At 28.7% G+C, this 25,316-nt stretch overlaps 7 protein-coding genes across 7 annotated transcripts; 2 read left to right on the top strand and 5 right to left on the bottom strand.

Annotated features, from left to right (window-relative positions):
- Nucleotides 1–3,033: 3,033 nt before the first annotated feature.
- Nucleotides 3,034–4,333, bottom strand: LOC100575803 (cuticle protein 19.8-like). The gene is made up of 2 exons (XM_003247688.4): nt 3,675–4,333; nt 3,034–3,601 (listed from the first exon to the last, which is right to left on the bottom strand). Exons 1-2 carry the CDS (start codon nt 3,684–3,686, stop codon nt 3,173–3,175), a joined length of 441 nt encoding a protein of 146 aa, XP_003247736.1. The 5' UTR covers nt 3,687–4,333; the 3' UTR covers nt 3,034–3,172.
- A 1,414-nt stretch (nt 4,334–5,747) lies between these two features.
- On the bottom strand, nt 5,748–6,586 carry cp12 (cuticular protein 12). Its single transcript, NM_001172240.1, has 2 exons — nt 6,512–6,586; nt 5,748–6,387 (listed from the first exon to the last, which is right to left on the bottom strand). The coding sequence occupies exons 1-2, from the start codon at nt 6,521–6,523 to the stop codon at nt 5,941–5,943; spliced, it is 459 nt and encodes a 152-aa protein (NP_001165711.1). The 5' UTR covers nt 6,524–6,586; the 3' UTR covers nt 5,748–5,940.
- A 3,969-nt stretch (nt 6,587–10,555) lies between these two features.
- Nucleotides 10,556–11,627, bottom strand: cp11 (cuticular protein 11). Its single transcript, NM_001162231.1, is given in 2 exon segments — nt 10,556–11,425; nt 11,538–11,627. Coding segments are annotated over 2 exon segments (348 nt in total). The 5' UTR covers nt 11,550–11,627; the 3' UTR covers nt 10,556–11,089.
- A 2,832-nt stretch (nt 11,628–14,459) lies between these two features.
- On the top strand, nt 14,460–15,274 carry cp10 (cuticular protein 10). Its single transcript, NM_001162150.1, is given in 2 exon segments — nt 14,460–14,539; nt 14,627–15,274. Coding segments are annotated over 2 exon segments (423 nt in total). The 5' UTR covers nt 14,460–14,527; the 3' UTR covers nt 15,038–15,274.
- A 1,320-nt stretch (nt 15,275–16,594) lies between these two features.
- cp9 (cuticular protein 9) lies at nt 16,595–17,474 on the bottom strand. The gene is given in 2 exon segments (NM_001172259.1): nt 16,595–17,252; nt 17,402–17,474. Coding segments are annotated over 2 exon segments (477 nt in total). The 5' UTR covers nt 17,414–17,474; the 3' UTR covers nt 16,595–16,787.
- Nucleotides 17,475–19,845: 2,371 nt separating this feature from the next.
- LOC100160252 (cuticle protein 7) lies at nt 19,846–20,780 on the top strand. Its single transcript, XM_001946681.5, has 2 exons — nt 19,846–19,991; nt 20,125–20,780. Exons 1-2 carry the CDS (start codon nt 19,980–19,982, stop codon nt 20,587–20,589), a joined length of 477 nt encoding a protein of 158 aa, XP_001946716.1. The 5' UTR covers nt 19,846–19,979; the 3' UTR covers nt 20,590–20,780.
- Nucleotides 20,781–23,595: 2,815 nt separating this feature from the next.
- On the bottom strand, nt 23,596–24,450 carry LOC103310638 (cuticle protein 7-like). The gene is made up of 2 exons (NM_001293713.1): nt 24,377–24,450; nt 23,596–24,253 (listed from the first exon to the last, which is right to left on the bottom strand). The coding sequence occupies exons 1-2, from the start codon at nt 24,386–24,388 to the stop codon at nt 23,789–23,791; spliced, it is 477 nt and encodes a 158-aa protein (NP_001280642.1). The 5' UTR covers nt 24,389–24,450; the 3' UTR covers nt 23,596–23,788.
- Between the last annotated feature and the right edge of the window lie 866 nt (nt 24,451–25,316).

Genomic DNA, 25,316 nt, shown 5'->3' with positions numbered 1-25,316 from the left:
TGAATATTTGAAATTTGTTTGAGGTATTTATACCTACTTTTTGTAGGCCCCTACCATAGTTATTAGGTAGGTACTATTATTATTTACCTATAGTAAAATTACCTAAGATGGACTAAGATTGGACCAGTTACATCAGCTAATTAAAAATAACAACAGATACTCATCTTTCTATTTATGTTACATATAATATGAGTTATTTCGTATGCTGTAATTGAATATAGGTACAACGTTAGTCCGTGAATTCACTAATAAAAAGTATTATTTATTAATAAAACAATTTTAAACAAAAATGTCACAAGAAATATTTAGAGCGTTTAATTCAAATGAATAATATTTGAACATTTACATTTCTAACGATTTATTATAAAATATACGATAACAAAGACGTACAAGTAATTTGATAACATAATATATTACTGTAATAGATTCCGACTCTTACATAATTGAATTACCTACCTATTTAGTTCATATTACAGAATAGCCTAATTTTTTGACCACTTTTTTTTTGTACAATCGTATTACCTATACTACACTCATTATAGTAGGTATGTTATTAATGAAATTGTCATGTTATTAAATATATTTAAATAAATAAAATGCACCTATTATTACACTATATATCATACCTATTATTATTATTATTATAGCCATAATAATATATGCTGGATTTTAACATAAATGAAACAAAACCCAACAGGTTTATAATGAAGTTTAAATGAAAGTTATTTTTCTTTTATAAAAGAAGAATACTATTTTTATAGAACTGTTCAAATATAGGATATCATAGTATATTATTACACGCAATGTGAGATTCTCTATCAATTGGAAAGTTTAGTAATGAAAAGCATCAGACATAATTTATTTAAATGATTTTTATTTAATCGACAGGTATAGATTGTTCTTATTATTTATCTTATTCATTGTAATTGGAAATGATTAAATTGCTAATACATTCGGATTATCTATACAATATTAAACAGGTAAACAACTTATAATAGATGTACAACGTAATATTTCAATAGCTCATAAAATATATTTAATATGTACAAGTTTTTCATTTAAAGTGAAAACGAATTCGTTATGACTTATGAAGGTGAAATAGCCTCGATTGTAATGATATTATTACACAGAAAAAGTTAGTTAGTTAGCATGTATATTAATATCTGTTATTTTAATTGATTATTTACCACAATATTTATAATGTTAGTAGTTGTAGTAAAAACAAAAACTAATGTTGTTAAATAACTATCGTTTATTTATTATTATTTTTATTTTATCAATTTTTCTTTTTATGTTATTATAAGTCATAGAACAATAACACTAATTTTATCAATCGTTATTTGAACTACATTTAAAAATTATTGTGAAAACATTGAATTAGTACGAGTTGGGTTTCAATTGGGCTAGAGATTTGTAGGAGGTTGCAAGTTTTCTAATATTCATTCAAAATATAGCTTATAGTGATATAGAAAACTGTTACAGGCTTTATTTTTTTGTATATTTACATTTATTTTAAAATTAGAATTTAATGTGCGGGACCATTTATAGTTGAAATTATGAGCCACTGATATGATTTTATCAATTATAAATACACAATGTTCTAAATTAATAACAATATTAATTTACGTAATAATTCAAATTCATTGAATAGGTAAACTATAGAAAAATAAATTGAAAACTAATAAATGTTGTTTTCGTTTTTTTTTAGACGATCTTAAAAAGACCTGAAGTCTAAAAATATAAATAACGATTTACATGGATTTAATAAATTAATTTAATTGTAATACGTACATTCATTCATATTTTTTAAAATATAAATTAAGTAATAGGTAATATTAATAATAAAATCATTTTTCTGATATTTAGAGTAGTCAGTGTTTCGGTTTTTATGGCATATTTTAAGGATATATTTAGTGATTTTTTAGGGCATAAATAAAACCATATTTTAAGATTTTTAAGGGCATGAATTTGCTAGCCGTAGTTTTCCCATTACTTTTATTGTTTAAATACGGAATTACAATTAATTCAATTTTCTTTTAAATTTTTTTCTTATGTAATTTAAGATAAATTAGTTATTAACATATTTGGTGAAGCTTTATTTTGAAAAGTAGATACTTTAACTTTAAAATTAAAATCATAAATATAATATAACAATAAACAGAGTTCTTAATTCAGAATATTAAAATTTATCATATAATATTTTTATAAATAAAAAGTTTATGTTCATGACTCATGAGTATAAAACTAATAATGAATATATCGCCTTGAGATACTTACAATACATTGTTGATGACCACAAAGTCAGGAAGTATCTTACCCATGCGGTTATTAAATTTAAAAGATGACTGAATTTTATTCATTACTTCGGGATTCAGTAGATCATTAAAATATTATGAGCTTGAGAAAATAAATTATTATTAAATTTATAATTTATAAATATTTTTGATATTGGTTACTTGGAAATATTGTGTTACAATTAGTTTAAAATTATAGTATTTATATATGAAATTCAAATTTAAAAGGATGACATAAAACTAGTATTTAGTTCAATATTTCTCCAAAATTAATAATTGTTTACTACTTCTATTGTACTAGATCTTTTGTAGAGTTGTTTTATTAAATATTGTTTCTAAATCAATAAAAACAACTTGTTATTGTAAATCAATGGGCCAATGGCTTACTTGTTGATATTAAATATTTAAAATAAAAATAATCTACTTATACCCAATTGCTCGTATGCATAGTAAAGTATGTGTCACATAAAATATGTTAAGATATGCCTTATGTGACATATACATTGAATATACATATGGACATGATTACATGAATGTTGTTTTAAAAAGTACTCATGAAGAAAATATGTTACAAATTTTCACCAAAAGAAAATGCTCAAAATGCTCAAAAACATATTTCATTGCGTCTTATTTGTAGGTATGCTTGATGACTTAAATTTTTGGATGCTCGGGAGTAGGAACATATTATTAATAAAATATTTTTTAGAATTAGAGGAAAAACGGAAAAACATAGTGTTCATTAAAATGGTAAAAATAATATATATTCATAAAACAACATAATTACAAAATACAAAACAATGATGCAAGTCTCTAAAACCAGACTTGCTGCATACTATTATGACATGTCATCATAATAATATTGAAACAAAATAATATTCTCAGTTTGACGAAATCATTTCATGATCGTAGTGTTCTTCTAAATCATTCGTCGGGTTTAGGAAATATGGCACCTTATGCTCGGCCAAGTCAAATGTGTGTTGTGTAGACGAGGGTTTATGCTGCGGTTGGATTTTCTTGACTTCGGCTCTGAAGCCGTGGACGTCATCAGCCGTGTACTCCACCACACGAATGGAACCGTCTGGTTCGACTAGACTGTACGTCCCCTTGACCGTGCCATGTCCGTCACTAACTTCGTTGTGGCTTTTCTCGTCACCGGTCACCGGGTCGTGAACGGCGTAATTGAAGTGATAAGAATTTGGCACTTGAGAATGATGTTGGTGTTCGTCGTGTTCGTCGAAATCGTTTAAAGACGGAAATGACGCTGCGAGACTTGATAAAGTCATGGCCACGGCAAACATGATGTAAAGCTGAAATTTAAAAACACAAATTTAACTTCCAACTAGCTGTAAAAATTAACTTATTTAATTAACTTTTACTCACATTAATAGCCATTGTGATTTCTTGGAGTCAGCGTTGCACTATTTTTATTTATTATTTTTGTTCGTGAAACACTGAATGGCAATGACTGTTATTGCAAACTGCTCGTAGGTACTAGCTATTTATGTGGTCTACCTGTTGTATATGTACACGAATCCCTTCTTAGTCGAAGAAGATTTCACTCGTATAAGAATGATATAGGTACCTATAATTAACACCTGTTATGGATCTGTGCTATCTAAAGCGGAAATATCTAGTGAAAAAATACATTTATAATTATTATTATACTCGTAGTCTATATAGTCGGTGTAATAGTTTATAAGGATTAAACACGTCATCACGAGTTTGTAAATCAAATGGTAAATTAACAGTGAATGTATGTTCTGTATCCTGTATACAGCTCAACAAGTGTGATCGAGTAGCGGAACAGTTAGAACTAAAACTTAAATACAAATTAATTTGATTGTTTATACAATGTGTACGGTGTAGGTACCTAAGTGTAACACATATTCAGTGTGTGGTATTTGATAATAATTCGTTGTAATAAAATGTAATAATACTTGTAGGTACTAGGCACATAAACTGTAACATTTTCTTTTATGCAACATAAATATTGTGATTTGCTTTACAATGAAATTTTAAACGTAATAAGATTTTAACAAAACTGTGATAGACCAATAATTAAATTAAATATTATATTTAAATTGTAAAATTATTCAATAACAGATATTATTTCTAAAATAAAATTGATTTTGTCGTTTTGTCAAAAAAACTAGATTATTTACAAATCTTATTAATATCATGTACACAATTGAATATAATATAATAATAATATATTTTACGTTAAATTGTTTGATTGTTCTTTATTAAAGAATAAATAAACATTTCATAAATATTGAAAATTATAATATTTATGTATGTTACCAGACCAACAGTGGTCAATAAATTGACGAAATTGCTTTAATACCAGAAACTGCACATTTATTACTGCACAATATTTCAACTATTGTACAAAAATTTTAAAAAAGATGGACAGGTAGGTGTTTCCCTGTTATACAAGTAGCCAGTGGATCCCTGTAATGGATGGTGTTTAATATGAATTCAATGATATTATACTCATATACTATCATTGCATACGAAAAACGATTATGAGCGAAGACGGTCACTCACTTTATGGTTATGATATTACTAAGTAGATTTGATCATATTATTGTCAATAGAGAAATTTATTTACCTATTTATATGGAACCTCGTTTTAAATTATCCATCCTTAGCTATTAAAAAATTAACATTTTATAAATTTTTAACTACAAAATAATTTTTGAAATGCAAACATTAAATGCATATACACAAAAATTGTGCCAATATATTTTTAATATTTTTCAACAGCTTTTGTAACAATATATCAGAAGCCTTGTACTACATTCTCACGCTTTTTGACCCAACAAATAAAATTTTATAGAAAAAAAATAGAAAATGTCCGTAAATAGCTCAAAACGAGTCATCATGTTTTGACAATATCAAGTACAGGAATTTATAAAATAAACATATGGTGTAAATTTTTTAGACTTCTTAGATTAACATCAATGGTAGAAGTGTATTATATTTGACATTTTTATTATAACTGAGTAAATAACAAAACACTGTTTATAATATACAGTATATATACTATTGTAACAATAGATTTATTTTTATATATATGCCCTCATCATTATTAACTATATCTGTAGTATGAACAGATATTCTTATAAATAATATTGTATGAAATGGTTTTAATGTGTATGTATAGTATAGATTTACTATCATTATTTATATTTATTTGTTAAAATTATTTAAATTTTAAATAAATATTTTAATGTATATGTGATTAAAATAACATTTTATAAGTGAGTATCATTATTCGAAGTACTCAGATTGAAACAATGATACATGAGTTTTGAACACATCAAAGTCCATAAAAAACTTCTTGATTTTTTTTTTTTTGTTATCGTTATAAAAATACAAAAACAAATATTTTTCTATAAATAGATTGTGATAAAAAGGACTATTAGGTGAAAATCAAATAAAAGTCAGGGATTTTCAATAAATACACATTGTTATATATATTTACACAATAAATACAGAAGTCGTACCAATTGTCTTATATATTAATACGGTATGGTATGACTTTGAAACCACGGTTCAATATGGACGTGGTGGCTCAGAAAGGTACACGAAGAAAACATGAAAAAAAGATGATGAAGAGAGTTGGTCCACACAACTAAATAAATTAGTATGCTGGTTTGTAGGCTGGCTTGTAGGCTGGCTTGTAGGCCGGTGCAGCGTAGGCTGGTGCAGCGTAGGCTGGTGCAGAGTATGCTGGTGCAGAGTAAGCTGGCTTGTAGGCAGCAGACGGGGCAGAGTTCTTGACGACGGCGTTGAAACCGTTGTAGTCGTCAGCGGTGTATTCAACGGTACGGGTGGAACCGTCGGCTTCCAAAAGGCTGTAGGATCCTTTGACGTAACCGTTGCCGTCAGCGTATTCGGATTGGCTCTTGACATCGTAGGTGTGTGGGTCGTTTACGCTGTATTCGAAGTTGTATGGGGCTGGGGCGTAGGCGGGCTCTGGGGCGTAAGCCTTTGGTGCTGAGTAAGCGGGCGCTGAGTACGCTGGCTTGTAAGCGGGTGCGGCGTATTGGGCGAGTGCGGTAGCCACGCAAGCAGCGAGGATGATGAACTGTAAAACAAAGTTTATAAATTAAAAAATACATTTTTTCGCCTCTATTGGTGTTTAAATTAAAAGTTATTTGGATTTAAAAAATGATCGTTTTAAATTTATAACCACGAGAATCTTAACTTACTTTAGCGGCCATTTTAGTGTTTTTTTTTGTTGTTTGGTCAAAATATTAGATGACTGTGTACAAAAATGAACTGATGATTATGGAGACTAGGTACATGGTATTTATGTTAAAAATTTGTCACTACATCCCTTCCAAAGGTAAGTGGTAAACAATATCCCACCAACAGATATTGCTGTAAAACGTCGAACAAGAACCGGTCAGGGCGTACACGCCCGTGAAGTAGGTACATTTCTTTTTTTTTTATATAGATTGTGTCTGAAGAGTGTAAGTGTGGTTCAAGTTCATAAAATTATTTCTCATATTATATTACGTCCACGTTCACACTCTATTTAATATTCATTTTTTTACTATCCGTCCATTCATAAATGAACGCAAGTATGCGAACTCACTCATCTAGAATACTGTGATTATTATAATAACTTAATATAATAAAATATTCACTTTTTTTTTTTGTTTAATTTTAATAATATTACGAAAATCTGTTGCCTGAACTAAAGTCGTTCTTTTTTGTATAAATATCTAATTTCGTCCAAATTTGAATATAAAACAACTATAAAAGAATCTATGTTTTTATTATTTTTATATTTGTTGGTTACTGACTAACCTTCTTACATTGAACTTTGTTTGAAATTTTAAATCTTAGTTAGTTAAATATTTCATGTTGAACAACAAAATCATTTTAGATTCTGAGCGGACCATGAATGAATTTATTTACATTGACGTGTGCTTTTTTTTATTTCTTATTTGTGTATGTGTACATGATAAGTAGTCGAAATAATACTTCGATTTTCAACTTCAGTATCTTGTTCTATGGGAAAGTTCATATTTTTAGAACATTGCATATTCACTCGATATCCCATGTAGCAATTTCCCTATTTTGTTGTAATTCAAAAATGAATAACCGTAGACACTTGAAATTTACGTCATATGTTTATTTTATCAATTTCTATACCTACTTGATAAAACTCACAAAATATTTTGAGACTACTGTTTTTGGGCTTAAATTTTTAGTTCTAAAAATATCAATAAAATGTTACTTGTTAGGTAAAAAATCTTGAAAATTTAATACATACATTGACGCTTTTTGACCTTAAATAAAATTTTAATGACATTTATAGAAAAAAAAACTAAAAAATTGAAAATATCCATAATAAACAGCTCAAAGCTGTCAAAATATTTTGAAAATATTATCAAGTATAGGGATTGATAATATAAACATATGATATAAAATTCAAGTGTCTACGGTTATTTGTTTTTTAATTATAACAAAATAAGAAAATCGCTCATAAAAAGTTCATTTGACTTTCTTGTAGACATTTTTTTGTTTGACAAACTCATGAAGAATTTTGTATACATTTTCAAATCTTAGATTTAAAAAAAAAAGTATGAATTCTTATGAACTCAAAATAATTTGCACATTTTTGTGATTTTTAAGTACTTTATCGAGATTTTAACTTTAACAGCCTATAAAGAAAATTGGAAACTGAAAATATCCGTTCACAGCTTAAGACAAGTCAAGAAATTTCATGTCATTTTTTTAGAGTTGCACCAAAAACCAAAACCATTTTGTCAAAAACCGAATTTCGCGTAAAAATTCCGGTTTTTTCTAAATTTTTTTTTCTACAGCGCTTTTAAAACTAATGAAAATTATTTACTTTTGACCCCATAAAGTACCAATTAGATTCACCTTGCCATCAGGCAATATACTGTTGAAAAAAATATAAGCATTTTAACTGTTCTAAAAGGTAATGACAGACATAAATAAAAAAAGGTGGGTAAGTGGATGTCACTCTGCTGTACAGTAGGTTACAAGTGGATCACTGTATAATGGATGGTATTAAATTTGAATTCAATGACATAATATCATTGTAAAAGAAAAACGATTCTGAGTGGAGACGGTATGTCAGTCTAGGTATAAGACATAATATATACTTACCTATGGTATTAAAAAAAAAAATTACCTATAATAAATTCCAAATTAATCATATCACAATATCTATTAGGTACTTATAACGCGTTATACATAAACAACAAACCGTGATACTATCATAGATATATAATAGTATAGTTTAGAAGTTTCAAGTACCCACGAATAATATTATACAATCATAACAAAATAACTAAAATAGTTATTCCAGGTTTTTTAATATGTAATTTCGTTCAAATTCGAATTTAAAATGACTATAAAAATAAACTGTAATTATGTATTTTTTAGATATTTTGGTAAACGAATTAACTTTTTACGTGGAATATTGTTTTAAATTTTCAAGCCTTAGATATAAAAGTTGAACATTTTATAAATGTTTAACTACAAAATAATTATTCAATTTTAAATTTGATAAATTTTGTCAAAATTCGATCTTTAAATGCTTATAAAAAAAATTGTGTCTATGTATTTTTAATATTTTTCATTTGCTATTGTAACAAATATATATCAGGAGCCTTGTAATACATTTATACACTTGGCCCAACAAATAAAACTTTATTGATATTTATAGAAAAAAAATAAAAAAAATTGAAAACTTACAATGTCCGTAAACAGCTCAAAAAGAGTCAAAATATTTTCAAAATTTTATCATGTATAGAAAATGCTAATATAAGCATTCAGTGAAATGTTCAAGTATCTACAATCATACGTTTTTTAATTACAATAAGATAAGGAAATCGTCACATGAGAAATCGAGCGAATATCAAATGTTGTAAAAATATAAATTTCAAACGCTCATAAAAATTCAATTTGAGTTTCTTGTTGATATTTTTTTTTTTGGTAAAGATAGATTATCCTATAAAGAATCTTGTATTACATTTTCAAATCTTATATTTAAAAAAAAAATTTTTATGAATTCTTCACTCAAAATAATTTGCTAATTTTCGTGATTTTTCCATATTTTGTCAATTTTTGAACTTTAAATGCTAATAAAAAAAAAACTGTGACTAAGGATTTTTAATATTTTTCAAATATTATTGTAACATTATAGTAGGAGCCTTGTATTAAATTTTCCAGTATTTTTACTCAACAAATAATGTTTTATTGACATTCATAGAAAAAAAAACTATTAAAATTGGAAACTGAAAATGTCCCTAAACAGTTCAAAACAAATTAAAATATTTTGAAAATTTTATCATGTATAGGAAATAGAAATATAAACAACCAGTGAAACTTTCATGTATCTGCGGTCATTTGTTTTAAAGTTACACCAAAAACCAAAATCAATTTTCTCGAAAACAGATTTTGCGTAAAAATTCCCGTTTTTTCTTAATTTTTCTTTTGTTTTTCACGGCACTTTTGAAAACTACTGGAAAAAATTTTACTTTTGACCCCTCAAAGTACCAACTAGATTTACTTTCTTATCAGAAAAGATACTGTTGAAGAAAATCGAAGCGCTTGTGTCTCTGTCATAAAAGGTCACGACAGACACAAAAAAAAATAAATAAAAAAACACACATTGTAAAATCAATAAATACATCGCTCTGCTCGGAATCTAAAAATTAATTGTCCTCTAAACTGAAAAAAAAATATTTAAAACCAAAAAAATAGGTGCTCCTTCTTGTATTATTAAATCCATAAGGAGAGCACGTAATTAAACTGTAAATAAATTGCAGTATTGACAGTTACGTTTATGGCAGTTAATTTTATTGATACCAAAAAAATAAATGTTACACAATTCAAAGAAATAAATCTCTAAACGAATGTATGTAATGACAATTATGAAATTTGTATTTCAAGTTATAAACGATATCATTTTTCGATTATAACTAGTTTTATAGTTAATTTTTTTTTAATGTTCTATATTTTGTTGATTATTTTTCGAAGACAATGTGAGTAAAAGTTGATTGTTCGACAAATATTTTAATTTTTAAATAAATGAATGCTTTAAAACACATTAATATTTTGTAATAATAACAAAAAAATGCATTTCCAGATTAGGATAACAAGTTAAGTAACACTTTTGTGCTCTTTTGCTATGTGCAATTATATCGTGATTTTCAACCAAAAAATGACAGTGGGAAATAAATAACAAAAAATGTCACGGTAATTGTATGTAATTATATGAATAGGTTTTATTATTAATAATTCAAAACAAGTAAGTACAACTAAAATTGTGTTAGTTTACATTAGTTAACAACTATAATATAGTATTATGTACATAACAGTATAATATGGTGAATGAATGATAAGAACATGAGGATTTTTGTGTTCGACGAACAGAAGACAATATGTATTATACAAAACAGGAACACGACACTATAATACAGTGATATATTATTATTAGGTATATCGATCAATAGGGGTGTTTTTTTTTTATGCCGGAGTTCAGTACCGGTGCACTGAGTCTCTTTCGATTTTCTCGACGACGGCGACACTAAAATACCCGTTGTCGTGTTCCTATATCTACGATACCTATATACATAATAATATGGTGTGGTATGACTTTGCGACCGCGGTTCACATATTAAAACGAACGCCATGAGAGCCTAGAGAGCTGGTGCACGCGAAGAAAACATGATGATGAGACAAAGAAGATAGTGTAATAGTAGTAATGGTTCACATGATTATTGTGACTGGAGGAAAACAAATTAGTATGCTGGTTTGTAGGCAGAGTATGATGGGGCGGAGTAAGCTGGTTTGTAGCCAGCAGCTGGGGCAGAGTTCTTGACGATGGCGTTGAAACCGTTGTAGTCGTCAGCGGTGTACTCGACGGTACGGGTGGAACCGTCAGCTTCCAAAAGGCTATAGTAGCCTTTTACGTTACCGCTTCCGTCACTCGATTCGTGTTGGCTCTTGACGTCGTAAGTGTGTGGGTCGTTTACGCTGTACTCGAAGCTGTATGGGGCAGGAGCATACTTGGGCTCCGGGGCGTAAGCTGCGTATTGGGCGACGGCGATGGACGCGCAAGCGGCGATGAGGAACACCTGTAAAAAATTTAAATGAAAATGAAAAAAAGAACCGTTTCTCGAATGTACCTAGTAATATTTTCGTTTGGTTGATATTATATATTTTTTTAACCACATACTATCATCATACCTTGGCGATCATTTTGTATGAATGTTGTTTTTGACGGTGATAAAATATTGTGTTTATTCTGTCGGTGACAAATACAACACAGTGACTGATAAATTTCGTGTCTGTTGTCACAGTATTTAAATCGAAAGATCGGTGTTACTTTTTACCCATTCCATAATATATTACTATGTTTCACTCCCCAGAGAGTATGTATATGACGTGAACTGGTTATAATTGAATTAAGTTAAATATTTGTTTCTGTAAAAGAAATCATCCACGTGGAAACGTTATATCTACTGTTTACAGTATGTTTGAATTTATCATTTATTGTGAAATGGATAAATAAATTACAAATCAAGTGAAAGGTACTAACAAATAATTTAAAAAAATATATTTTATGTGTAAATGTATAATATGTATTACATAAAACTGTTGCGTTCAAAAACTGTGAATTATTATAATTATTAAAATTTACATTCAGGCGGGTTTACCGCTTTAAATTAATACACTTAAATAAAATAATATTAATATAGGTAAATCTACAAAATTAAATGATTACATTTTAAAGTATCTATCGAATGTTTGTAAAATATACTCTGATATATTTTGACGTTAATTTTGAACCATTTATTTATAAGGTAACCACTGTTTAGACATAGTTTTAAATACATCAATATAAATAGTTCAGAGTTTTAAACAATTTAAAAATCTCGTTGCTGTTTTAAACTAAATCTTTAACTGTCGGATGAAGGCATTTCCATTTTATTTCCAAACAAAATTACGTTATTTTAGAAACCATATTAGAAAAAAGTTGTCGATAATTAAAGACAAATTATTATAATTTTTTATCGTGTAAAAACCATATATTAATGGTCGTAGATGCAATATATTTTATACTTTAAATAATAAATTAAAGGCGTGTAAAAACCTTTTCATACCTATTTTAGTAAATTGTTATGAATGTACCTAATAATGAACTAAATAAATAGTAAGGAAAAAAAAATATTGAAATATTGAGTTTGGACTATATATTATGGTCTCTAGAAACAGTATGACTTCAGATATTTTGATTGATAACATTAGTGTAACAAGGAGTGTTATATTCCCCCGGGGCAAAATAATCTTAAATAAGACCATTATTTAATACAACAAACTTGTTTTTATATTGTTCGTTATTTACTTTTAAGACTGTATTAACCATATACGATAATCATATAATGAATTATGACTTACGAGTACTGATTTGTAATGAATTGTTTAAAATTAAAGTTTAAAATATAAACATGATATATACACAAATCGTAAAAATTTAAAAAATACTGTTATATCGTTAAAGTAGTTGTCATTCATTAATAAGTACGTGAATAAAATCAAAAATACGACAATGATACAGTTTTTGTTTAAATATTGTAAGCATAAATGCCTTATAATTTAAACGTTGGTAGGTACCTAAATTGTATGTTAAGGTAGTGTCCTACGCAATTTAATCAAAACTAATTGTATATTATATAATAAGCTTTATTGTTACAAACTTAATAGTAAACAATATAATGTCCCACAAGAGTTTATAAAGTTAAAGTCAGTGGCGGGATTATATAGATTATGACAGATTAATCCCTGACACATTTACTATTTTTCAAATAACTAAATTGTCCAAAATTTAAAATAAAGTTAATCAATAATTCAAACAATTATATTTTTTTTCATTTTTCTTACCATCAAACCGGTATATGATTTAATATTGTAAAAAGCACAAAAAAAAAAATAATATAATACATAATAAATTTAATTATTATAAGAATATACCTACCAATCATAATTTTTTTTTGTATTAACTAAAATGAAGAAAAATTCTTGAATATTTGGAGGCTGGTGGGGGGGGGGGGGGGTTAATCAATGATAGTTTTGACATTTGATATAGAAATATGTTTTATAATACCATGACAATACAATTTGAAATTTTGTGAACAAATACCCTATTTTAATAGAATCAAACATTCAAACTATTTAGCAAGGCAACCGTTCGACACATGCTAAATTAATTAATAAAGTTTAATATTTATATTTTAATTCTTTCACGTAAGTACCTATACAGCGTAAAAAAACTGTGTACTCTGACGACTCAAATCAAAATCAGGTAATATATTAATTTCTATGGATAGCAATATAGAACCTATCATTAATCGTGTAAGCCATAAGGTCTACACATATACTAACAACGACCACCGTTTTATACTGTATTCAAGAAGGAAGTCACATCATATGATCGCATAATATGCAATCCTAAAAAAAAAAATATCAAGAAAAATAACTAATGAGATAAAGTAGGGACGCATTAAATACAGCCCCATTCAAACCATTAACAGTATAGCTATTATCTATTTATTTGAATCACATATTTCATAGTAATAATCTTATTAAAAGTCCCACATAAAATTCTTTTTTATATTTAAGTAACTAACATTTTAGATCAGCATAACTATATTAATTTTACAAGATACTGGTGAATTATACAACATCGCGTTTTCGTTAATATTATTTCTTGTTTTATAACCTAACCTTATATGAATATATTTTAAATATGTGTACCTACTTAACCTATAGATCGTATCCCTTATCCGCCTCAAGTCTTTAATATGAAATTAAATGTGTGATTAAAATACAAAAACAAGTAGGTAGTATAAAAACAACCTTTTTGTAAAGTGTAAACGTGAACAATGATGATTACATTTTTAACAAACTTGAAATAAATTAAAAATATTCAAATACGATGCACAAAAAAATTGTCCAACAAGTATACCACGCAGTCGTCTTCATCTTAACCGGTTCTTGCCATTGTACAACGACACAATGAGCGGGGCATGTGCGTCAATAGTGTAATATTGGAAGGGATGCTGTGACAAATTTTTTTGCATAAATACTGTGTCTCCAGTCTCAATAATCATCAGTTCATTTGTGTACACAGTCATCGAATAATTCAACCAAACAACAAAAAAAAAAAAACCAATAAAATGGCAGCTAAGGTAAGTCAATACGAAACTTAACATTATTAATTACATTTAAATACTTTATGATACTTAATATTTTTACTTCAAACTTTTAATGAACAGTTGATCATCTTCACCGTTTGCGTGGCTTCTGCTCTCGCCCAATACTCTGCCCCCGCTTACAAACCAGCGTTCTCAATACCAGTATACTCAGCACCAAGAGCCTATGCCCCAGAGCCCGCATACGCCCCAGCCCCATACAGCTTCGAATACAGCGTAAACGACCCAACCACCTATGATGTCAAGAGCCAATCCGAATATGCTGACGGAAACGGTAACATCAAGGGATCCTACAGCCTTTTGGAAGCCGACGGTTCCACCCGCGTCGTCGAATACACCGCTGACGACAACACCGGTTTCAACGCCGTCGTCAAGAAAATCGAAGGAGGATACAAAGCCCCATACAGCGCCCCCGCCTACAAGGCCGTCTACCCAGCACCAGCCTATAAGCCAGCCCCGTACAAGGCCTACTAACAACTTCTAAACCATTCTTTGAGTCATGACACTAAATCGCCGTACAAACAGTCATAACATATTTTTATTGCATGTCCATCAACCAAATATGTCATCAATGTATTTATTTTGTAAATAAATAACGAATCGATAAATATCGTTGAGTCATTTTATTAAGTTATGTTATAATATAACGTCATATTTATAAATTGTCACTAAACGTATTTATTTTTCGTCGAATATACAAAGCAAATTCCATAAAAATGTGTTAGGATATATTTTGATAATGCTCCTATGTGAAAATACTGTGTTATAGTTCAACTAGGCAATAACCATAATATAGTTTGAACGAAATTTTTATTTTCTATCAAATTAATTAATTTACATATTATATTTGAAAAGAGTATACTGTATTATGTTGAGCATTTAGGTAAATTAAGCAACAACTAAGCATACTAATGAAGTAATGCAAAACAAAATATGGTATTGCCAAATTGGCAATTAATTGAACATAAAATCAATAAAATGCTCAATTATAAAATTATAAACATAAATATAGTTTCGTAACTACCTACCTGTTAGTTGTAACTAAATATTAGTTCAAATAACTGTTAAATATAGCTGAACAACTGATGGTTGGTAAAAATGATAAATGTATGACTAAGTTATAGATTATTGAAATTTTCTAAAATTATATTTATTTCCTAATAGATGATTATACATGGCATTCCGCATGAAAAATATTAAATACCGGTGGGTATACCGATGCCCCTATATTATAAATCCGTTAAATGTAAGATGTATTGATTTAACACAGTTATTACGGTAATTTTTACAACACATGATAGATAAATAGGTTTAAATAATATATATCATCTCATAATAAATATTTTATCATCTGTAACCAATGGCGAAGTAAGTAACGTTTTTACGTACAGTAGGTGTCAAGAAGAGTCATTATAATGGGTGTATTCAATTTAAACTTCAAACAAGGATACAAAATAAATTTTATTTTAGTAAGGTTTATGAGGCTAAAATTACCATAATATATTATACATTAGGAGAGCCACTGGTTTCAGTTAATCCTACAAATTATCTTATAACATTTTTACAATTTGGGAAAATCCTTTATTTTTGGGCCTCTAAATCATAAAACAAAACTAGGGACCAAAATGCATACTCAAAACATTAGCGATCCAGCTAGGCTATAATAAATGACTCAGGGCATGTTTTTTATATACAAAGAATAAAGATACATTTATAAGTTATAACTAATTCTGCACAGATCGGTGAAGCTCATAACAAAATTAAATAATGCGAGTAATTTACGAGTTGACCTTGTCTTAAACTCATTTAAATGTAAGCTACAAATATTTTACAAGTTCATTTAGGTAATTTTGACCAAATATAAAAATAAATAATACATAATATCTATTGTTATATAAAATAACAATAACTATTTTATGTTATGTAACCAATGGCAACGCTATACAATTAAAAAAAAAATTATTGCTTTTCGTGAGCCAACGAATCCATGGCTGGACTACAAGGTGTAAAAATGAGAAAAAAAATGCAAGATGTTCAATAAATACACATTGTTAAATATATTTACACAATAAATACATAAGTCGTACCAATTTTCTTATATATTAATACAGCATGGTATGACTTTGAAACCACGGTTCAATATGAACGCGATGGCCCAGAGAGGTAAACGAAGAAAACATGAAAAAAAGATGATGAAGAGAGTTGGTCCACACAACTAAATAAATTAGTATGCTGGTTTGTAAGCTGGCTTGTAGGCCGGTGCAGAGTAAGCTGGTGCAGCGTAGGCTGGTGCAGAGTATGCTGGTGCAGCGTAGGCTGGTGCAGAGTAAGCTGGTGCGGAGTAAGCTGGCTTGTAGGCAGCAGACGGGGCAGAGTTCTTGACGACGGCGTTGAAACCGTTGTAGTCGTCAGCGGTGTATTCAACGGTACGGGTGGAACCGTCGGCTTCCAAAAGGCTGTAGGATCCCTTGACGTAACCGTTGCCGTCAGCGTATTCGGATTGGCTCTTGACATCGTAGGTGTGTGGGTCGTTTACGCTGTATTCGAAGTTGTATGGGGCTGGGGCGTAGGCGGGCTCTGGGGCGTAAGCCTTTGGTGCTGAGTAAGCGGGCGCTGAGTACGCTGGCTTGTAAGCGGGTGCGGCGTATTGGGCGAGTGCGGTAGCCACGCAAGCGGCGAAGATGATGAACTGTAAAAATAAAAAGTAAAGTTTCATAATTAAAAACAATATATTTTTTGATCACCATTATATATTTTAATTTCTTATTTTAAAAACCGATTTGTATAAAAACGTAAAATAAAATTTTAAAACATCCAATCAAAATAATATCAACTTACTTTAGCGGCCATTTTAGTGTTGTTTTGGTTTTTGGTCAAATTATTTGATGACTGTGTACAGAAATGAACTGATGATTATAGAGACCAGAGTTGTGGTATTTATGCTAAAAATTCGTCACAGCATCCCTTCCATACATACATGACGTTATACGTACAATTTTCTATCGATAGTTTGTGTATATTGTTTGTATATCATCGAAAAAGAACCGGTTGGGGCGTAGACGTCCATGAAGTGCATTTCATTTATATCGAATAATTTTGTTCGAATAATTTAAATGTAGATCGAGTTCATTAAATATATACATTTAATTTTGAAAATATTATCGTGTATAGTAAACGCTAATATAAAAATTTCACTCGTACAAAATTAATTTAATTTTCCGGTAATCTCATTTTTATAAGAAGAAAAATTTATGAGAAATCCTGAATAAAATTTACAAATCATATATTTGAAAACAATAATTTTTATGTTAATCTAACTGAAAATTGATTTGAAAAGTTGATGACTTTTGTCAACGTTTTTACTTCAGATAATCATTCAAAATTATTATGGATTTACCACAATTTTTTTTTTTTGACAACAAAATATAATGATTGACAATTTATAATTGAAAAATAAATAAAAAATAAATTAACAATTTTTCATGGTCATATAAAAATATTTTTAATAATTTTAATTTTGTAAAATTATTATTTTATTTGTTAGAAAAATTTAAAAAACATATTTAATTTAGTCAAAAATTGGGTTTGCATAAAAATTCTTATTTTTTCTTAATATTTAGATTCTGAGCGTAGCGAGGAAACTAGTGGTTTTACAATTGTGTATATTATTATTTTTTTAATATAATTTTATTATTATTATTTATCCTGAATACAAAATTTTTACCAGAAGGAGTGCTCCTATTACAATATATAGTACTTCATCTTTTAGCAAATTGGATCAAGATAGTACAGAAGAACTTCCATATAACGGTCACCGAAGGTACCGTAAATAATGACCGATATTTAGAGGTGCCCGTCCTACAGGGGTAGAATAATACTAGGATAACACTCCATGGGTCCAAAAAAATTGACTGTTACATAGAGATGACCGTCGTATAGAGATGACCGTTAACGGAAGTCTTACTGTACTTTAGAGAGGTCATTTTTCGATTTTCTCAATAGTTATTTAATTCCATGGGAAAAATTACCAACAATTTACGAAAAACCACTAAAAATGTGAATTTAATTTCTAACGCTTTGTTTATCACCATAACAACGAATAGAAAATAATAATATAATAATATTATTAATTTAACTAACAGACTATAATAAATAATAACAATATAAAAAATCTAGACTGACAAACCGTCTTTGCTCAGAATCGTTTTTCTTATACAATGATATTATATCATTGAATGCAAGTTTAATATAACCATTATACATTGACCTACTTGTAACCTACTATACAGCAGAGTGACATCCACTTAACTAAAAACAATTATTATATTATTTCACCCCCTTAGTATATCATACAAGTATTCGATATAATTGTAACATTATTATTAATATAACTGTTTGGCAACCTTGGTTTTCACTTTAATTATCTTCAATTTATTTATTTCTTCTACAAATTTTGGTAAAAAATTATTTTTTTTGTCAAGAAGCTGAAAATGTAAGACAATAGGTTCCCTATGATTAGTGATTATAGCTATTTCAAAATATTTAAGATACATCGACTATGTTTTTTTATAAGCAATTAGTATATTTTGACAAAATTACGAAAATTAACAAATAATTTTGCAGTTTATACCTACTATGAGCAAAAAATCACTGATAATTATTTACCTACCTATCATTACCTATTATAAAATTGTTTTACAAGATACTTTTTATTTATATTATAAATAAACATTCCTGAATTTGTTCTATCATTTTCATGTTTTAAATTATTAAATTAATTATATAAAGAATTTTACTCCATATTATTCAGTGTAATAATCATAAATTACCAACTATCTGTTTTCTAGGTCAAGGTATTTTATATTTCATTTGGGCTTAATTCATACAAAAACATAATATATTAGTATATACGAGTATAATATTATCAGAAACATATACACATTATGCATTGATATAGAAACACAACAAAAAAATGCAATAACATCATTCAAATATAATATTTTATCAGATAATTATCGATATTCGAGATAAGCAGGATGTTAAACCAACAATTGTTGTTCTAAGACATACGCGAGGGTACAAACATTTTTTTTTTTTAAACGAAGTATTTGAATGTGAACGAAATTTATACTCTTAATGAACTTGATCTACATTTACACTATTCGAACAAAATTATTTAATACAAATGAAATGCACTTCACGGGCGTCTACGCCCCAACCGGTTCTTTTTCGATGATATACAGACAATATACACAAACTGTAGGTAAGAAATTGTACGTATAACATCATGGACGTATGGAAGGGATGCTGTGACGAATTTTAGCATAAATACCATGTATCTGGTCTCCATAATCATCAGTTCACTTCTGTACACAGTCATCAAATAATTGAACCAAAAACCAAAAACAACACTAAAATGGCCGCTAAAGTAAGTTGATATTATTTTGATCGAATGTTTTAAAATTTAAAACGATCATTTTTTTTAATCCAAATAACTTTTGGTTTAAACACTAATAGAGGCGAAAAAATGTATTTTTTAATTTATAAACTTTGTTTTACAGTTCATCATCCTCGCCGCTTGCGTGGCTACCGCACTCGCCCAATACTCCGCACCCGCCTACAAGCCAGCGTACTCAGCGCCCGCTTACTCAGCACCAAAGGCTTACGCCCCAGAGCCCGCCTACGCCCCAGCCCCATACAACTTCGAATACAGCGTAAACGACCCACACACCTACGATGTCAAGAGCCAATCCGAATACGCTGACGGCAACGGTTACGTCAAGGGATCCTACAGCCTTTTGGAAGCCGACGGTTCCACCCGTACCGTTGAATACACCGCTGACGACTACAACGGTTTCAACGCCGTCGTCAAGAACTCTGCCCCGTCTGCTGCCTACAAGCCAGCTTACTCCGCACCAGCTTACTCTGCACCAGCCTACGCTGCACCAGCATACTCTGCACCAGCCTACGCTGCACCAGCTTACTCTGCACCGGCCTACAAGCCAGCTTACAAACCAGCATACTAATTTATTTAGTTGTGTGGACCAACTCTCTTCATCATCTTTTTTTCATGTTTTCTTCGTGTACCTCCCTGGGCCACCGCGTTCATATTGAACCGTGGTTTCAAAGTCATACCATACCGTATTAATATATAAGACAATTGGTACGACTTATGTATTTATTGTGTAAATATATATAACAATGTGTATTTATTGAATATCTTGCATTTTTTTTCTCATTTTTACACCTTGCAGTCCAGCTATGGATTCGTTAGCACACAAAAAATACAATTTTTTTCGTTCGTATATTGTCGCTATTGGTTATAGAACATAAAATAGTTATTATAATCTAATATAACATCAGACCTATTTTAAATACTACATAAATGAACTTGTAAAATATGGGAGACATTTAAATGAGTTTAAAACAAGGTATACTACTTGTATTATTTAATTTTGTCATGAACACAGTCGAGCTGTGCAGAATCAGTTATAAGTTATAAATTAAGTTATACATTTATAACCCATAACTAATAATTATATATTTTTCTACATAAAAGAACGTCATGTTCTGAGTGATTCAATGTCACCTAGTCGGATCACTGAAGTTATGAGTTTGAAATTTGGACTCTAGTTTTGTTTTATGAATTAGAGGGCCTAATAAGTAAGGATTTTCCTAAATTGTAAAAATATTGTAAGAATATAAAACGTTAATTCTTGGTGGTTATTTGGAAGGGGGTAAATTGGCAAAAACATCACATTGTAGGATTTACCACCACCCTAGTCATACCGCATACCAAAACCGCAATCTTACCTGCAACTAAGGGCTCTCATAATGTATATTATATTGTGATTATTTTAGCCTCTAAAATCTTAATAGAACATTACTTACAAGTTTTTCTTCCTTAAAAAAAAAAAAAAATTCTGGAAAGTAAAATAATTTTGTATGTGCATTTAGAATTCAAACTTAACGATACCTAGATATTTTATATTTTTACCGAACATTAACATTAACATTTTCTAAACACCGTTTTATTTTAAAAATGTTAAGACTGGGTTTGAGGTATTGATATGTAATAAGAAATATTTGATTTTTTTAAAAGTTTTTTTGTTTATAAATATAGATAAAAATTCTTCGTTTTGTCAAACTGCTTGAAAATATTATACAAAGTTTCTTGAAGTGTGTTTTAACTGTAGTTCAAAATTATTAAATATACATACTATTGTGTTTATTATTAGTATTTAAATTCAAATGTTAAAACAGATTAAACAACTAACATTTTCCAATTATTTTGTTGTAATAAATGTATAAAAATTTTAATTTTTATGGCTAAGGATTGAACATTTTAAACAAGGATTTTCAGAAGTTGTTCATATAGTAACCCAAATTTCTAAAATATATATAAACATATTTTAATTTTAAATCATGTTAAAATTATATATTTTAACGAAAAGTAACCATTTAAGTTATTTTTTTTGTAATTTAAAAATATTATTTGGTTGTACTTTAAACGTTAAATTTATATTATTATATTTTATACACAAAATTAAATTTTTAACATTCAATTTTGTTGGAAAAAAAGAATTTGTCTTTATAATGTCTAATATCAATATGCATTAATTTAATGTCAATAATTATTATAAAATATTCTTAGTCATATTTGCTGTCAGATTGCTGACAAATAATTTTGTTGTATATAATGATTCTATATCATTGATTCAAAAATAAACACATCAATTATAATGACTCATCTGGATACCTTCTATACAGAAGAGTGGTACCTACTTACTTGTCCACCTTTTTCTTTATCGTTTTTTAGATTCAAATACTTACAAATAATTTTTAACATAGGCATTGCTTTTTTTTTACTTGTAATTTTTTTTTTTTTTTTTTGAATCAATTAAATATTTCATATTTTTACTATTTATGAAAACTTCACGTAGATAACATTATGTTATGTAGTACTTTATAAAACGTTTTAAGCGTATTATTTCATTGAAAAAAGTTGAACTTATAATTCTAGAAAAATACGATACCATTAAAATACTGGATGCATGATTGTTAGATAATATGATAATATGATATTAGATATTTCTTACATTTAACTAGTACGCAAATGCGGAATATATATTGAACTACATCTTTTAAAATTATATAAATAATTATTTTATATTTCTTATTTATATTTTATATTTTATATAAATATTTCTGATACATTGACAATTTACTTATATATTTTCTGAAAATTGTCACTTTTATCTAACAGAAAAAAGATCGATATTAGTGAATATTTTATACGTTTACTGAGAGTGCCAAAATTGATTAGAAATTTAGATTTATTATTAATTTCCATTATTTATAACTTATAGGTATGTTATATTACTGTTATAACAATTAAAATTTTTAAGTATTAAAATACCACTTAACACTATTCTACCTATACATAAGTTTATAAAAAAATTGTTTAGACTTCGTAGATTAGGTAAAATAAATGGCAGGAATGTATTATATTTGATATTTTTATTAAAACTGAGTTAATAACAAAAAACAGTTTATATAATATGTATAATATTGTAATTATCAATTTATTTTTATATGCCCTCATCAATATTAACTATCTATAGTATGAACTAATATTTTTATAATTAATATAATTGTATGAAATAGTTTTAATAAGAGAGAAACAACATTATTGAAGCGAAATGTCCGTCAATTGGTTGCCTACTCGATACAGGGTAGTATAGAGTTACTTCCATTATTTAAATTGATTTGTTAAAATTATTTTAATTTCAACTAAAATATTTCAATGTAACGTTATTAAAATTAAACGTTTGGTAAGTGAGTATCATAAATCAAAGTACTCAAATTGGAACAATAATACATGAGTTTTGAACACATCAAAATCTATTAATAAAACCACTTCAATTTAATTTTTTGTTTAAAACGTTATCAAAGTAAGAAAACAAATATTTTTCTATAGTTAGATTGTGCTAAAAAGGACTATTAGGTGAAAATCAAATAAAAGTCAGAGATTTTCAATAAATACACATTGTTATATATATTTACACAATAAATACATAAGTCGTACCAATTGTCTTATATATTAATACGGTATGGTATGACTTTGAAACCACGGTTCAATATGAACGCGGTGGCCCAGGGAGGTACACGAAGAAAACATGAAAAAAAGATGATGAAGAGAGTTGGTCCACACAACTAAATAAATTAGTATGCTGGTTTGTAAGCTGGCTTGTAGGCCGGTGCAGAGTAAGCTGGTACAGCGTAGGCTGGTGCAGAGTATGCTGGTGCAGCGTAGGCTGGTGCAGAGTAAGCTGGTGCGGAGTAAGCTGGCTTGTAGGCAGCAGACGGGGCAGAGTTCTTGACGACGGCGTTGAAACCGTTGTAGTCGTCAGCGGTGTATTCAACGGTACGGGTGGAACCGTCGGCTTCCAAAAGGCTGTAGGATCCCTTGACGTAACCGTTGCCGTCAGCGTATTCGGATTGGCTCTTGACATCGTAGGTGTGTGGGTCGTTTACGCTGTATTCGAAGTTGTATGGGGCTGGGGCGTAGGCGGGCTCTGGGGCGTAAGCCTTTGGTGCTGAGTAAGCGGGCGCTGAGTACGCTGGCTTGTAAGCGGGTGCGGCGTATTGGGCGAGTGCGGTAGCCACGCAAGCGGCGAGGATGATGAACTGTAAAACAAAGTTTATGAATTAAAAATACATTTTTTTGCTTCTATTGGTGTTTAAATTAAAAGTTATTTGGATTTAAAAAACGATCGTTTTAAATTTATAACCATGAGAATCTTAACTTACTTTAGCGGCCATTTTAGTGTTGTTTTTGGTTTTTGGTTCAATTATTTGATGACTGTGTACAGAAGTGAACTGATGATTATGGAGACCAGATACATGGTATTTATGCTAAAATTCGTCACAGCATCCCTTCCATACGTTCATGATGTTATATGTACAATTTCTTACCTACAGTTTGTGTATATTGTCTGTATATCATCGAAAAAGAACCGGTTGGGGCGTAGACGCCCGTGAAGTGCATTTCATTTGTATTAAATAATTTTGTTCGAATAGTGTAAATGTAGATCAAGTTCATTAAGAGTATAAATTTCGTTCACATTCAAATACTTCGTTTAAAAAAAAAAAAATATTTGTACCCTCGCGTATGTCTTAGAACAACAATTTATGGTTTAACATCCTGCTTATCTCGAATATCGATAATTATCTGATAAAATATTATATTTGAAAGATTTTATTGCATTTTTTTGTTTTGTTTCTATATCAATGCATAATGTGTATATGTTTCTGATAATATTATACTCGTATGTACTAATATATTATGTTTTTGTATGAATCAAGCCCAAATGAAATATAAAATACCTTGACCTAGAAAACAGATAGTTGGTAATTTATGATTATTACACTGAATAATATGGAGTAAAATTCTTTATATAATTAATTTAATAATTTTAAACATGAAAATAATAGAACAAATTCAGGAATGTTTATTTATAATATAAATAAAAAGTATCTTGTAAAACAATTTTATAATAGGTAATGATAGGTAGGTAAATAGTTATCAGTGATTTTTTGCTCATAGTAGGTATAAACTGCAAAATTATTTGTTAATTTTCGTAATTTTGTCAAAATATACTAATTGCTTATAAAAAAACATAGTCGATGTATCTTAAATATTTTGAAATAGCTATAATCACTAATCATAGGGAACCTATTGTCTTACATT

The sequence above is a fragment of the Acyrthosiphon pisum genome, chromosome A1, assembly GCF_005508785.2.
Source record: "Acyrthosiphon pisum isolate AL4f chromosome A1, pea_aphid_22Mar2018_4r6ur, whole genome shotgun sequence".
Lineage (NCBI taxonomy): Eukaryota > Metazoa > Arthropoda > Insecta > Hemiptera > Aphididae > Acyrthosiphon > Acyrthosiphon pisum.
Note: the sequence above shows the minus strand (reverse complement) of the source record. Positions and strands in the feature narration are given on the sequence as shown.